We start from the raw sequence: 16,494 nt of genomic DNA, 5'->3' as shown, positions 1-16,494 counted from the left end.
GTCAGATGTGACATTATCTGCTGCTGCTGTGAACACACCACTGTGGGAGATGCTTTCCAAATCATTTTTTTTCTGCATATGTAAATACATTACAAAGCTGAAAATAGCAAAATCAAAGGCTACAATTTTGCTGCTAGCATACTTAACCATGGCTAATTTATCATGATCATCTTTGTCAGTTCAAGTTTAATGGGAAAGGCTTCCTCAGCTGATGTGTATTTACAATATCAGCTTCTGTGAATAGTTCTTCATAACATTCTCGCTGATGACCTATTTAATGTCTGGGGATTGTTGCTGACCTGTGAGTTCATTCTCAACAATTAGATTGCCACTACTGGCTCTTGTGACACTGTCATATGATGGAGGAAAGGACGTTGAGGAAGAAGTTTCAGACTTTTCAAGATTCCTGCCATAGTTTTCACTCATCATAGATGCAATAAGTCCTTCTTTTTCTGGAGCAGCATCTCCAAGAGTGTCACCACTGTAAGTTCTGTGATGGTACAGGTAAGAAGCATGCTTTATGGAGCGCTGGAGCAAATGACTCCTGTAGGCACGCTGGATGACAGTGGCAGAAGCTTCCTCTTGTCTGTGTCTGAGTGTAGTAGAGATTGGCTCATAGGATTTTTTAGATGGATTGACAGACATGAACTTCTCCTCCATTTGCACTTTTAGTGCATCCATCTCCCCAGAATCTCCTAACACTCGTTTGGTAAAAGCAAACAAGATATCCAAGCAGTGAATCCTGTCTCCACTGACCATAGGCAGGTCCATTGCTATGAGTTCAATTTTGTTTGGTTTTGGTACACGTAAAGGTTCAGCCAGAGCATCTGCAAAGTCTGAAAGTGCAGAGAAAGTTATGAACTGAGTTGCTTCAGGGTCAAACTTCTCCCAGATTTCATAAAAGATGTCAAAGTCATCTTCCCCTAAAGGCTCTGTACTTTCCTCAGTAGCAGCATTGAAGTTCTCCAAAATAACAGCTATATACATGTTTACAACAATGAGAAATGATATAATGATGTAACTCACAAAATAAATAATTCCTATGGCAGGTTTACCACATTCACCTACTTCACCTGTTACATTTGGATCACAAAATGGTGGCCCAGTGTTTAAAATAGGACTGAGAAGACCATCCCAGCCAGCTGACGTTGTGATTTGGAAAAGACAGAGCATGCTGTTAGGAAAAGTTTGGAAATTGAACATGTCATCAATGCCATCTTCCATCTTCACAAAAGCAAAGTTAGCCATGCCAAAAATAGCATAAATGAACATGACTAGAAAAAGCAAGAGGCCAATGTTAAATAGAGCAGGTAAGGACATCATTAAGGCAAAGAGCAGAGTTCGAATTCCTTTGGCAGCCCGTATGAGTCTCAGTATTCGTCCAATACGAGCCAAGCGAATAACCCTGAAGAGTGTAGGTGGTAAGAAATGTTCAAGTACTTCACCAATGCCAGAAAGCAGCAAAGCTAAAATAAAAGGGATAATAACTGGTTAGAATATCACATTTTTGCTTAACTTGTTATAGGATGAAATGATAATATCTATGCAGTTGGAAAATATATGACGTGTGTGCTAACAGCGTAGCATAACAACCATTAATAGCAGTTAGAGCTGAAAAAAATAGCTATAGAAATCAAGCATTATGAGCTACATTCTTCAGCCACGAGAAGACAGCATCTGTTGCACTAAGGATGGCAGGCAGTTTTCTATGTACAACTTTAAAATCCTTATCTGTCAACGCTTGTTGATTGATGGTTGTCTTTTACACTGGTTGCATGAATTCTTCAGCAGGTGCAAGTTATGCATTTACTTTCTGATTTCAAAATACTGAAACTACAGAAAGGTGGGTGTCACTCCCTTTCATTAGGTGACAAATAATAAAGTTACCATCCCTGGCGGTATTTAAGAGACTTTTGGATGTGGTGCTTAGGGACATGGTTTTGTAGTGGACATGGTACTGTTATGTGATGGTCGGATTTGATGATCCACGGGTGTTTTCCAACCAAAATGATTCTGATTCTATAAAGCTAAACTAAGAAAACAAGATATACAATTCCATGTCTAACATTTAGAAAACATAGTCAAGATACTTATAAGCAAAACCAGAGAGGAGCATTGAAGTAGTGCTTACCACTGGCATGTGGTTCATTCAGGGACATATATGGATGTTATTTTGTCATTAGTTTTCATGAAACCTGACAAACCTAGAAGCTCTAGAAGCAGAGGCTGGCTACTCTAGGTTTAGATATTTTGGATACATTTTTCAGAATTTCCATTCCAGAAACTTCATTTTCTAAGGAAGAGCTATATTCTTACTGCCACAAAAACATAACTCATGATAATGAAACTAAATATTTTTCTTCCCCGAAATGCCTTCTGCTATTTTGGCAGTACTGATCCTTGGAATAGTTAAATTGGCAGAAGACATCTTTACACTATTCCTCCATTGCAATCCCTTCTAATTAAAGCTATTACATTTGGGTTGTTCTCTTCTATCCCATTACACGGTTTGAGCCCTTAATTTCAGTCATCTATGCTTCAGTTTCTGGAAACTGAATTCCAGAGTCCATAATCTAACTCCAATCTTCATATTTCCATTCTCCGTTAAAACACAGGTTGCAAAAATCATCGTTTTTTAACTGACCAAAGTTTTTGTAGTTGGCACTAAAACTAACAATGGAAATCATCGCGTAATAGAGTCCTAGTATGCTAATTCTGTTTCTCAAACTGAGAAACAACCTAAAGAACCATCATGAAATATTTTATATAACAGAGCCTTCATTAAAAAAAAAAAAAATAGTAGGAATTAAAAATATATAATTTCATGTTATTTGAATGTAATTATGGTGGTTTTTTATGACCATGCAGTTCTTTTCACTCAACACTTTACAGTATTCTGATTTTTATTTCAACATCTGTTTGCAGCTTATACATTTTAAGTATTTTTTTCTGAAAAGAGTCATGATTGATTTAGTAAAGAATTTGCCTATCCAGTTTTACTCACCAAGAAGTGACATGATCACAACAACTATGTCAAATATGTTCCAGGCATTTGAGAAATAGTACTGCCTGAGAGCCACCAATTTCACTACACATTCTGCAGTAAAGATAGTGACGAAGAGTATATTGATTTTGTTAAGAATGTTAGTCTTCATTCCACTTTGCTCATGGGTTTCCACCATCATAGTGATCATATTAAGGCAGATGAGAATCATGATGACAACATCAAAGGCTTGACGTGTTACAATGTCAAAAAGGAATCCTTGGTATCTATTCTAGAGGAAAACAAATACACCTGTCATCAGTTATGAAAGTAGGGAGTACTCATCTGTACGTGATTTCTAAATAGCACCAATTTTTATATTGCTAAGTCTCTTAACTATGATAGAGATATTTAAGAAAGTATGAAAACTCCTTCCCATCCTGAAGTTTAATCAGTTCCAAACTGAATATAAAACTCAATGATATTTATGCAGATAAATTAATAAATATTTAACTTCTTATATATTTCAGTACAACATTTTTGTACAGAATTTGTTTTAAAGTACTGTCTGAATATCAATATAAAGACTGTATATATAATTTATATTCAATATATAAAATATGCACGCTTAACTGAATTAAATTAATTTCACAATGAATTGTCCTTTGGGGAATTCAGACATTCTTACCAGTGGTCTTGGAATAGGTTTTTGGGGCTTCTTGGATCCCAACTTTTTCATTGCATTGTAATATTTTTTCTGTTCTTCTGTCATAAATATATCTTCCCCACCTAAGTATATAAAGAAATGTCACTGTTACTTAGTGAGAAAGCAGCACTATTGTAGTTATGATGTTCATATTACTGAAAACTAATGTTTCTTTTTCACATATTGCTGGTACTATTTCTCTTAATGATTTGTAACTGGATCCAAACAAACAAACAAACAAACAACAAACAAACAAACAAACAAACAAAAAACAAACAAACAGAGAACAGAGTGGCATAAACCTTACATTCACAGATCAGAAGTTCTGGGGTGAAGCCTAAGTAGCTCAGAAAGCATGAAAAGAAAGTTACTGAAAACCTGCATGGTAACTACTGTTTCCCTGGATTCCCACACCCTGTTCTTATTGAACATCCAAAATACTTATTAGAGCATCTGTCCCAGACTACTTTCTTAGAAAAACGTCTGAGTGCCAAGACAAGGAGCAGTATTTTACGTGGCTGAAGAGCAGATGTCATTGCCTTTGAAATGTTGGGAATGAGCTGGGTGTGCAGGCTCTAGGGGAAAAGAAAAGAAGAAGAACCTCACCCTGCATGCTGCTTCTGCTAAGTTCATGACTAATGCTCTAGTAAATGCAAACAAAAGTTTTAGGTATTATGTAGAGTTATTATGACCTTGTTCTCTAAAAGCAGAATTGCTGGAGACATAGTAGGTGCCCAGGAGTACAACCAGTATACTTATCTTTTTCTTTTGTTGGTTGAAATTGTCAATAATAACACCAACAAAGAGATTCAGGGTAAAGAAAGATCCAAAGATGATGAAGTTCACAAAGTAGAGATACATAAATAAACTGTGCTCCATTTGTGGCTGTTCATTTTTCTGCAGGAATGAAAAGCAACAAGAAACATGACCAGTAACAACATAGGCCTAATTCAGAATAATCTTCATTCTGCAATCCTCTCACAAATTGTTTCCAGGAGGAACTAACATTTACTGTTTTAATGCTAGTTCTAACAAAATTAATATAGTTTAAAACTATCAATACTGTGTACTGTGAAATATTGTGTATATATGATACTGTTGGAAAGGGAATGAATAATGGAAGAAAGTAACACATACTGTGACTATTAGGTGCTGCAACATTCTAAGACTTTATAGAAAATAACGGGATATTTTTGCTCATGTTGACTACTATCCTTTTTGAAACTAAACACAATCCTTATAAAATGATATGCCAAGAGCAATGCAGGAGAGAAAATTAACAAGAAAATATGGCTTAAAATAATGGTACCACAAAGTGTTAATACTATAAGAGTTTGTTAATTTGATTTCTTTCACAATGTTTGTTTATGTAGTTTCCAGCTAGATCATTGCAGACAAGGATAATTTAATTCTCTCTGATATTTAATATATTTGCATTTAAAAACTTTTAGAACAAATCATACTCTTTGATTAATGATGAATAAGGTTAGTTTTGTTTTACATTTTTTTTCGCACAAAAGCTATTTTTTTTCCTTTACAAACATGACTTACAATCTTACCATTTGCACTTGATTAAGGCCCCACTAAAGTCAACAGAAACAGTTCCTGAATTGGACATGTTTGACATTATTTTTGCAAACATTTCAGAAGTATTAGTTCAACTTCTTCCAATAAGAACAGGAGCTGTAAAAGGCTTAGTACTTGAAAAATCAGGCAAATCATTTAGAATTCTAGGCTCTTGGCATTAAAAATATTGGCCTAGGTGTGGTTTTTATTTCCTAGCAAAACAAACAAACAAACGAAAGCCCTTTTATGGCTATTATGGATAAAAATAAAGCCAAAACAAGGAAAACAGTTTTTCTGATCAAAACACACATACAAATATTATATATGGTTACTTCTAAAATTATTTAATTCCTATAAATTCATGATCAAATTGAGATAGCCTCCTGATTTCAAATTCTTTGCCTCCAATGACTTACCACCTTGCTCTGTACAACATTGAATGATATTTCTGACAAGACAGTAAATGTTACTGGCAACATAAAAAGTAGACAAAATGGTACTAGTGGTGGTGCCTGACAATGTATATCAGATGATTGCTTATCCACAGCAGCATGATTCTTGATGAAATTTGGTTTTATATTTTAAACCATGTCACTGTAGAATATTCAAGTTTACTCCAAGCTCGACTTTCATGATGGGTGATGTGAAAGTTAGGTGCCTCCATGTGAGTGGAGACTTTGAAGTCCCCTGATGGCTCACATCCAGTTATCAGCAGGGTCAGTGCAGTCTAAAGAGGTGCTTAGCTGACCAGTACAGAGAGCCAGTGAGCTGAAATGCTCCCTAGATCTCTCTGAGCACACTGACTGGATCTCCATTAAGCTCGGGGGGAACTTGGAGGTGAACTCACACGGACACCTTACATTATAGATAACTGCAATTAGGTGTATGAATCTGGAGTTGAATCCCTCTTCCCATTATAACAAATTAGCATTAAGCTACTGTGAGTCGTTCACAGATAAAATGTTTACATCAGTTGATGAAAGGAATTACTGGAAAGCTTTAGCACAGACAAACAGCATGCATCAAAGTGTAAAATCACCATGGTGTTGCAGAAACACATAGAGGTGCTTAACAGAAAATTAAGTTTGTAAGTGGCAACTGACCTCTCGTGAATCTACTGCCGCATACATGATGTCCATCCAACCTTTAAATGTTGCCTAGAATGAGAGATAATAGCAAATGTGTTGAACTTTTAGGGTAAAAGTTTTCATTGCATTTTCAATATCCAAATGACACCAACTGAGGAAAGAGACTCTGCTGTTGTCATAAACACATAACACCAAACTGACTTCAGGTAAACTCACTACTGCTATATGTGACATCCTCAACCCATACAGGATTAGAAAGCTTGTCATGATGGGACAGACCATGCTGTTTTATGATCCTGTCAGGGCAAACCTTCACTACCATAGTTTACTAAAGGCCTTACAACCCTCATGGCTGAGCACATCTGTACTGAGGGAGATTAGGTTATTATTCACTCCAGACTTCCTTCTGTAGTTGACTCCAGCTCTCAGGCTCACAGACCTGGTTTATTTTCCAAGGTTAAACTGGAGGCTGGAACTGTACTTATCCATCTCATGCTTACTTTATCACATAGAAAAGCACCTATACACTTAGAAAAGGTGGGATCCAGTTTGTCCATATATAACACTACCTCCCCTTTTCCATTTGCATGTGCTAACAGCACTGGTTTTTGAACAGCCAGCTATGAGGAAAGAGCAGGCTGTGTTAGATCTCTGCTTTCCATCATCCACCAAGATGAGTTAGGAGTTGGCAGGAGGTTGAGTTCATTTGACATGGCATTGGCAAGTGAAGGTAAGCAGCACTTACCACCTGAAGAAGAGCCAGGTAGCCAGAGCCAACATTATCAAAGTTGACTTTAACATTGACCCAGAATATTTTTCCTGTGTTATTATACGTGGTGCAGTCTGATAAGTCATTGATTGAATCATTCAATACTGAATTTTCTTCTGTCATATTGACACATTTCCCAAACTTCCCAGCAAACAGGTTCACCCCCATGATGCTAAAGATGAGCCAGAAGATGAGGCAGACAAGCAGAACGTTCATGATGGAAGGGATGGCTCCTATGAGGGCATTGACCACCACCTTGGATGAAATGGCAGAGCAAGAATACATATAGTTAAACAAAGATGATGTGAAAAAACGAGCAGCCAATTAGTCATCTCAGCAAACAGAAATCTAACATTTTCCATGTAAATATTGGTCACAGCTGACATCACAGCTGACATGGTACCTTGAACAAAGACTCATAGCTGCGTAGTATCTCTTAGGCCTCAATGGAAGAGTTCAAATGATTTAGTTTGCTGTGAGCCACCACCACATATGTGAGTCCATCCTCTTTTGGTGACTTTTCCTTGGTTTTGGTGTGTTTTGTTTTGTTTTTAACTTTTACAATGTAAGATTTATGAATGATTCCCCAATAAGCACTAATGCAAAGGACTGTATTTTTAAGACTGTGGAAGGTAGTTTGTTTAAAAAGCAGTAAAACTCTCCATTAGCATTTTGTTAGGTCTTTTTAGTGGGTTACCACTGTATTTGGGGTCCATAACCATGAGCTAAGGACCCAATTTATGGTAGGTGCTGTAGGATCACAGAGTATGTCCATGTAAGTTTTAAATTCATACCAAGACATAACAAGTTGCTTCATAAAACAGGGCAGTGTAAGGAAACAATGACCATGCATCTGAGTTTCACAAGCAGTGAACTTAGTCAGGTAACAAAGAACTTGATGAAGAAACAGAAACATGAAAAAGCACTCTGAAGCTTTTTGGAAAAGCTTCAGAGTGTCGCAAAGCATTCTGTGTCGCAAGCATTCTGCATAGCATGACAGAAAGTATAATGATACCTGGTTCAAAATTTACTTCAGACATGGAAATTTTGGTGCTACATTGCATCAATTTCTTGACAATATTGCAATTGTTGAGCTTTCAATTTCACTTCCAAAAGATGTCCAAAGGCAATCTATATCTCGGCTGCATTGAGTCTGCATTCCCATGTAAATGTATGATAGTGATACCACAAGCACATACATCACCGGTGGTCACGGACCAGAGTATATTGCATAGACCAGACTCCTGCCCAAACACAGTAGTGGTTATCACTGCTGTTTCACATTATGGTGTGCAGAACTTTTGCATATGACTGAGGGAGACTTCTCTGTATTTGTGCAAGGGTACGTTTCTAATCAAAGTCACATCCAACAGCTTCACATTGTTCCAGCTGCTCCTTTGATGGAAGAAGACAGCAAATATTCTAAAGACAAACACTCCCACTTTTTGTAAGAATAATTATATTTGGAACAATGATTTGAGCAGAGTATGTTTTAACAGTCTGAATCTTTTGTAAATCAGTCCAATAAAAACTTGCAGAATGGAAAGGATCCTTTCCTCTAAATCAGTTTTCCATGAGCATTTAAGAATGAAAACTGTGCTCACAGTTCTTATTCTCTTTTATTTTGGGTTATCTCAGGAAGACAGGAAGATGGGAATGACTGAGCAGCAAAGAAACAAAGTTCTGCCTAGCCTCATTTTGGTTTCAGCAACATTTGGGATCAATCACTTGAACAAAACCTGTAAGGAGCAGCCAAGTATAGAGGAGCACAGAAAAGGTGCCCTTTAAAAACTCATTTTTATAAATCCTAAACTTAACTTGGCACAGAAATATGAACCTCATAAATGCACAGTGTTATGATTCCATTACATGCTTATTAGTGCTGTCAGGCATAAATTTGTATTCAGTCTTACCCTCATCCCCTCAAATCTTGACAATGCTCTTAAGGGTCTCAGAGCTCGGAGAGTCCTAAGAGATTTTACAGCATCAAGTGAGCTACCTAAGAGATTTATTAAAGAGACCTGAAAGGAGAGATAAAATAAAGTATTAGCAACCTTTGGTGTCTGCTTTTTTTATTCCTTTTTTAAAGAAAATTAAAAAAAAAAAATCAGTGCCCAGAGTGCAATATCGTGAAGCCATCATTACTGGAGGTGAAAACATCTTTCTTAATTTCACATCCAGAAAAGAATCCGTGATTCTGCTGCTAAGTCCTGCATCAGGACCTGCGTAGAAATGGTGAAGGCAGAACTCACATCTACTATAAGGAAGTCAAGCCAGCACCAGGCATTGGTGAAATACTTCTTGAAGCCATAAGCCACCCATTTCAGGAGCATCTCCAGAACAAAGATGAAAGTGAACATTTTGTCAAGAAATGACAACATATCTTTTATGTGTTTTCTCTTATATATATGTATGTCTTCAAATGCCTGAAATCAAAATATACAAATAAATTTTAAAAGTCAGAGACAGGCTTTAGAAAATTAAAGTCTACAATCAATAAGACCCCTTCATCATTCAATATTTAATCTTTTACTCAAGAGTATGTCAGTTGATAAGCTGCTAATTCTTTCTGTCCCTTCTCTTTCTTTTCTCTCTATATTGTACACCTCTGTGGACACATACAGAACATGCACACTGGGATCCTAGGAAGAAAGTATATTTTTAGGAATTAATTTCAAGAGCTTTATGCTTTCAGGAGAACTAAAGTACTAAATGTCATTTACTTATTTTAATGATATATAAAAAACTTTGTATTTCACAATTGTGAAAGTCAGAAAAATCCAGTATGCAACCAGAATGGGAACAGCTTCTGAGATCTGCATATTTTTAGCATTGCTCTCTCTCTGATTTGTAATAGTATGAATAATAAATTTGCAATTACTACAACAGCAAATAAATGACTGCTCTGAGAAATCCCTTCCCTTCTCTCCTGATGAGTTCAAAGATATACCCCGTGTTTTCTGCTGAAAGCAACTTGTCTGGGTGCAATTAAAGCTAAAAATGCTCCTAAAGAAATACATGAAATTGTGCTACACGAACCAAGGATCCACTGCTCAGAAGAATCATGAATATGATAAACGATTCAAACCAGGAATGTTCAACAATTTGGTAGCAGGTTTTTCTCAGATTCCACCATGTTTGTCCTCCAAAGTTTAGGGCACTACCCTTATAACAACGAAAGTATCGACCACAACCTGAAAGTGAGAGACAGCAATGAATGTATGTAGCGAAAATGAATGCAGATGAAAGGCTTCTCAGAAAGCGTCTGGAGCAAGGGAAAATCCAGGGTCAATGTAAATACCCCACCTTAGGCTGCTTTTCACATTTTGCCATGAGAAAAAAGTAAGGAAAGATAACCTCGTTTTCCTCTTAACTGCTATTTATTTCTGGTATACCTGAACAAAAAAGCTAAGAGACAAAGAAGATGCACAGTTATCTTTAGTACTGTGGCATCATATCATCTTTCAAATACTGTTCATTCATTTGAATATATGGAGTAACACAGTTTTCATCATATTACCTGTAAAAATATATCATATTCTAGCTGGCATATAGGCTCTATAAAAAGAAATGTTTATTTTCAAGCTCACCAGATTACTTGTGTGGTTATTAATACTTCTTGCAGAAAGAAAGGTGTTAAATGCTGGGTTTGGATGCTTATTCATTTTGCCAAGGATAGTTTCACTTTGGCTAAAATTTTCCTTGCTGTGTGCTCTAGAATAATTAATTTTTTCATTACTATGAAAAATTTTAGAGAGCTTCTGTCGTTTCCAAGCATGAAAATCATGTACATCTGTATCTCATATTTGTATCTCATACAGATATGATATTATATAATAATATATAACTCATATATACAATAGTATATAAATTGTGCAAAAAAAAACCTGATGATACTTCCTTTAATAATCTGTTACTCCAGTGATGTGGATCTGAGATTTGAGATTAGGCAGGAAATGGCACTTGCTCTAGATAGAGACATTTCTGTGTATAAATTTGTGTTAGGTACAAATTTGCTACACCTTCAGTGGCAGTCTTAACAGTTTTGCCACAGCAAGCACACACCAGCCTGAGACTACAGAAACAAGCAAGATGACAACAAGATGTTTCACAGTTCTTCTTTGGAGCATGGAAAGAAAAATCTTTATTTCTTTTGTTTGAACAGTTGCATTGACAAACAATACCATTTATAAAGTAGTTTTGGAAAAAAAATCCTGAATATCAGAAATCTGACATTAGTTTTATTAAAAACAATATGCAAACTGCAATGCATATACAGTGAATCTCTCAGGATTTATGATGTGTAGTGATGTATAGCATATAATAATAATAACATATTTTAACTACACGGGGAGTACTTAGCATTCAGGTGCAAAAACCTCTCTAACTTCAAATAGTTTCAATGTGCTTCACTGTTATTGATTTAATCCCAAAATTTTGCATTAGAAGTTTCATTGACCCAAAAAGGTCACAGGAAAAAAAAAAAAAAAAAAAAAAAGCCAGCTCTGCAGAACAGGTCAATGAGGGTATGGGAGTAATTACAGTCAGATTTGATTTATCTGTATTCTCATCAGATAAAATATCCAGGAAATCATGCTTGAGTGGGAAGGTGGTGAAAAGAGGAAGGCTCTGCCTGTGGGAGCAGGGAAGAAAGCAAGCCCAGAGTGCTGTGGGAGCTGCTGCTAGACTGCACATATGCAAGGCTGGAAAAGTCCCTCCTGATTGTTTTGTGATATAAGGAAGCTTGAAAGGATAGAAAACAATTAAATCAAGGAGAATTTAGATGAATGTATGGAAATGGTGGTCAGACAGGCTGATTGGGCAAGCAAAGGGCAAAGTAGAAAGTTGGAGCACTGGCAACAAATGAGCCCACAGCTGACTTTATAAAGTGTTTTTGTTTTGTTTTGTTTTGTTTTGTTTTGTTTTGTTTAAGTTTATTCTCCCCCATCTAATACTGAGAAGACAGTGATTAACCCTGGCTGTCAGTAGTGATAGCTATTGAGAGAAATCTTGAGAGTTTTATCTTTTCTTCTTATGAAAAACACATGCTGTTGTTTCATCTTCGTATGGGAAGATTTCACAAAAGGAGTGAACGCAACCTGCAAGGACAGCTTGTAAAGCTAGATGTTGTACAAAGACTTGATAAGGAATTCCCACGTTATTGTCCTATAGAAACTGACCTTCAACCTAACAGATTTTCTCTGCTTGTTGCACTCTTTATTTTTAGTTATTTTTCATGAATCACTGTTCAAGGAAGAAACATCTATCCAGTTGCAAGGCGTTAACATATCTGTGTGCCAAATGCCTTATCCCAGTGCCCATTGTCAGCTGAGATCTGATCCCCTAAAGTGACTTTGATTCTGTTCAGTAGGGTGGAATTTACCTTGCCTTACTATAATTATCTCCTCTTTTGGGGTCTGGTCTTTGCCACTGCCCAGGTTCCAGTTAGAAGCATTCCCCTTGGTTTTTAAGAAGAAGGGGGGGGGGGGTATTTTTCAGGTGCCACAATCTCTCCGTTCACTAGAGAGAACAATGATTAAGCCATTAGTTGACAACTAAAATTAAATGAAATTAATCTCACCCTCTCAGCTCAGCATTGCTAGAGAAACAGGTTTATTTTTTATATTTCTCACTTTCCAGCCATGTAACCAGGAGAACCTTACCTTCTGGAAAACACTTTTCTGGAGTCTTCATGTCTTCAGCAAACTCTGGAATCTGCCTCAAAAGATCTTCAGGATTTGTTAGATCCACTGTACTGCCTTCAGAGGAGCTGGCACTGTCAATCTACCAAGAAAAATAAGATCGGCTGTTGATTCTTCCTACATTCAGTTCCAAATGAATAAATTCATCCATGAGCAAATAAAATTTTAAATTAAAACTTGAGTACATGCTAATATTTCAAGTAGGGTTAGTAACAGAATGGACTTTGTGACTTTAAAAGCATATGAGCTTTGAAGTAACAATAGGTGCATTTGGCCAGGAGCCAAAGTCATACACTTACAGTATCTACCTGCATGAACCAGCTTTAACTGTTTAATAAACTCATAAATTAAAGAGATTTTAACTTGCTTACAAGTGCACATAGATCTCAAAGAGGGATAAGCTTTAGCTGGGTAAAACCCAGAAAAATAGGAAAATGCATTAAACAGGAGAAACAGATAAATATAACCTTCTGTCAGAAACTGAACACCCATGAGAGTATTAATGAATTAAAAATTGGAATCACATAGCATATTCTTCAGTTCCAAAGCTTTTCTCTGTCCCCTCACACAATATAAAATGAATGATGAGTCATCCGTTTGGTACCAATGACTTACTCTGTGTTGTGTTTTTTTTTTATTATTATTATTATTATTTGTTGTTTGTCTATTGCCGGAGCAGACAGTATTTTTTTGAATGTTTACTTTATTCAAAACTCATCTTAATTTATTTATGAATAACTACTGACTTCAATTTCATAATGAACAACTCATTTCAAGCATTACATTTCTTGAAATTGAGATATTTAGGACAAAGACCAACTTGCTGGAATTTCCTACTTTTACTTGCAAATATCTCTGTCCTTTTATGACACTCACACATACACTTTTATTTTATTTCCCCTCTACCTTCCACGTTTTTTTTTGTTTTGTTTTGTTTTTTTTTTTTCTATTTCAAGAAATGGGAAGTCACAGAAAATTTTATAAATTTTTTATTTGAATCAAATTATTTTCTAGTTTTTCCATTTCTAAAATCTTTATCTTTCCTATACCTACATTTTTCTTAAAATCAATATGTAGAAACCCAGCATGGGTTCATTTTCATTCACAGAATTCTGGCTCCATCATTAACCAGCCAGACTGGCTACTGCAAGCTCAGTGCCACTGCCGCCACTGAAATCCACTCCAGCAAATCTTTGAGCAGAAATGTAGCCAAGCCTGACCAGTATTGGAAAGTCAATGTCATATAAAATCTCTCTATATATATATTACCTCTTTTTGCTCTGGTGATGATGGTTCAGCCTTCCTATCTTTTCCTAGGTAAAGCACACTGAATTCTTCAGAGGAAAGTCCTGACCCCTTGCTCCAGCTTCCTGAATTTTTCCCTCTTTCTCCCCTTTGCCTCAGATGATTTTCCTCCTGAAAATAATCTGTGGGTTAGCGAGGTTTTCTTTTTCTTTTTGAGGAGCAGGTAAATTGGAAGGGAGAGAAAGATAAGATGTACACTTCATTTAAAGAGGATTTCTCTGGTCAAAAGTCATAAGATATGATCTTTTTGAGTCTGTGATTTTACCTAAGGATAGAGATGGGGAATTTTTTTCTTCATGGCCATGCAGCAAACTAAGGAATTAATAATTCAGTGAAATAGTCAAAAGCTGCACCCAGAGACCATGGAAGTGACTGCAGAAGGATTGAGATGGAAACTTCAGGTGGGAAACATTGACACAAGAAATGGGATATTTTATGGTTAAATCAGAACTGAAAAATAAAATCAGAAAAACAAACAAACAGGATAGTATATGCTATCATGGAAGCAACATGAACTCAATGGAGATAGCCTATACTTAATACTTCTACCTTGCTCTAATAATTCTTATATGCTATAGGCAGCAAGGATGAAAAATAAAGAATGGCATAGGGCTGTAAGTCTGAATATTATGAATCCATGATAGCGTCCTCTGGGTATTTTTGCTTTGTCATCCAGAAAATAGCAAAATAATTTGCATCATTTATTTCATGTTTAACATACAAAATTCCAAGGACACAAAGGATTACCACTATTTCCCATGGACAACCCAAGAATTCTGTACTTATCCATGCATAACACAGCATGTCAACCAGGAGTTCCTGCAGTGAAGCCAGAAGTTTATGGTCTTTCTTTTAGGACCATGATTATTTATTTTAAAAGGCTCCAAGTGATCAAGTTACCCTCATTCAAAACATTCTTATTTGTTTCTAACTCAAAGTTTGGTAACTCTTTGGAAATGGATCAATGTATGCCACCCTGTTCTGCTAGAGACAGTTTTCCACCATACATGCAACCTTCAATATATATGCACCTTAGTATGCCAAAATAAACAAAGAAATGTATTACCTGCTTACTGTGTTCTATGTCTGTAAATGTGCTCAGTTTATCATCATCTTCAAAACCATCACTTGTATTCTCTGCCTCAGCAATAGGGACACAAACAAATACATTGGGATTGGTAATAAAATCTTCAAGCCCTGCACAGTATTCCCAATTTTTTTCACCCCATTCATTGTTGTAATTCTCTTTACAATTTTTTCTTTCTTTTCCCAGACCAAGTGGGTTCTGGGCTGTCAATTTGTTTTTCTTTCTGTGTGCTTTCTTTAGATGCCTGAGCTTTCCACAGCAGGTGTCCCACGTAACACTTTTCACCAAGTGAAATCCCTTATTAATCCGAGCAAAGGCAATTCGAAGATTGTTCATCTCTCCATCGTCTTCTGCTGTCTGGAGACAGTCAGTACTGAAGGAATTCAGCAGCAGTGCAATGAAAAGGTTGAGGACCTGAAAGTCATTGAAATAATGATAAAATAAAAAGCCTGGAGAATAGCATAAAGAAGTCTAAATTGTAATGTTGAAGAAGACAGATGCTATCAAAGCTCAGTCTTACTGAGCAAACTGAAAGAAAGCAAAAATGAAATGGCTATGACTGATCACTTTACAATTGATTAAGTAAATTTCTCTTTCAGAAAGCTTAATATTCTCATGTCCATCTTCCCCTAAAAGTTGTTTAAAATGGCACCTAATTATTGGGCCAAAACAACTTTTCAAAGGTTATAGTAGTAAAAAGACTACAGTCATGGCTTAATAACAATTCCCTTTTCAAACTAGAATTAAATCAGGTCTCTGTGGACACTTTTCTAAAATTAAATGTAAACTCAGATTTGGGCACAGCTATTCTGTTAAATGTTGCAAAAATCAGAATTGAGAGTAAATTAAAGTGAGATTTTCAGATTTTCTCCCTGTTTTTGAGAACATTTTAGAAGAAATAAATTCAAATACCTTTTTTTTTTTTTTTTTTTTTTTTTTTTTTCTCCCAGAATTTGCCTTCTGATGCCATTTGGGATGAGATTTATGCTGCTCAATTTTTGTCATATCAGAAGTGTGCAAATAGCACCACCCTGAGTCATCCAGGAACCTCCACAGTCAGCAGAGAATATTAGACCTCCAGAGACCAATTCACTCCATCTGTCTTAGTTATTCAACTTAGGTTATAATAAATTTCACTCTTGGGTATCTCACTGTTATCTTTCATAAAAAGAAAACATAAACAAGGAGCATAGGCCACTTAATTTTTTGACAGTTAACATTATGTTATATGAATATCACTCACAGCATTTCATCACCAAAATGAATCATCAAGGCATAAAACAGGCAG

General features: G+C 36.1%; 1 protein-coding gene across 1 annotated transcript in view; it reads right to left on the bottom strand.

Moving 5' to 3' along the window:
* Positions 1–270: 270 nt before the first annotated feature.
* LOC309875213 (sodium channel protein type 5 subunit alpha-like) overlaps positions 271–16,494 on the bottom strand; it is a gene marked incomplete at both ends in the record, with an annotated part of 34,850 nt that continues 18,626 nt past the window's right edge. The window contains 11 exons of the mRNA XM_082754359.1: positions 271–1,466; positions 3,005–3,275; positions 3,672–3,772; positions 4,445–4,586; positions 6,359–6,412; positions 7,089–7,367; positions 9,026–9,133; positions 9,365–9,538; positions 10,152–10,306; positions 12,776–12,896; positions 15,186–15,620. Of these exons, the coding sequence (XP_082610485.1) occupies positions 271–1,466; positions 3,005–3,275; positions 3,672–3,772; positions 4,445–4,586; positions 6,359–6,412; positions 7,089–7,367; positions 9,026–9,133; positions 9,365–9,538; positions 10,152–10,306; positions 12,776–12,896; positions 15,186–15,620 (3,036 nt within the window). The remainder of the gene's footprint in view (positions 1,467–3,004; positions 3,276–3,671; positions 3,773–4,444; positions 4,587–6,358; positions 6,413–7,088; positions 7,368–9,025; positions 9,134–9,364; positions 9,539–10,151; positions 10,307–12,775; positions 12,897–15,185; positions 15,621–16,494) is intronic.

The sequence above is a fragment of the Aythya marila genome, assembly GCF_965140915.1.
Source record: "Aythya marila genome assembly, chromosome: 2".
Lineage (NCBI taxonomy): Eukaryota > Metazoa > Chordata > Aves > Anseriformes > Anatidae > Aythya > Aythya marila.
The sequence above is the reverse complement of the archived record's forward strand: the minus strand, read 5'-3'. Positions and strand labels throughout refer to the sequence as shown.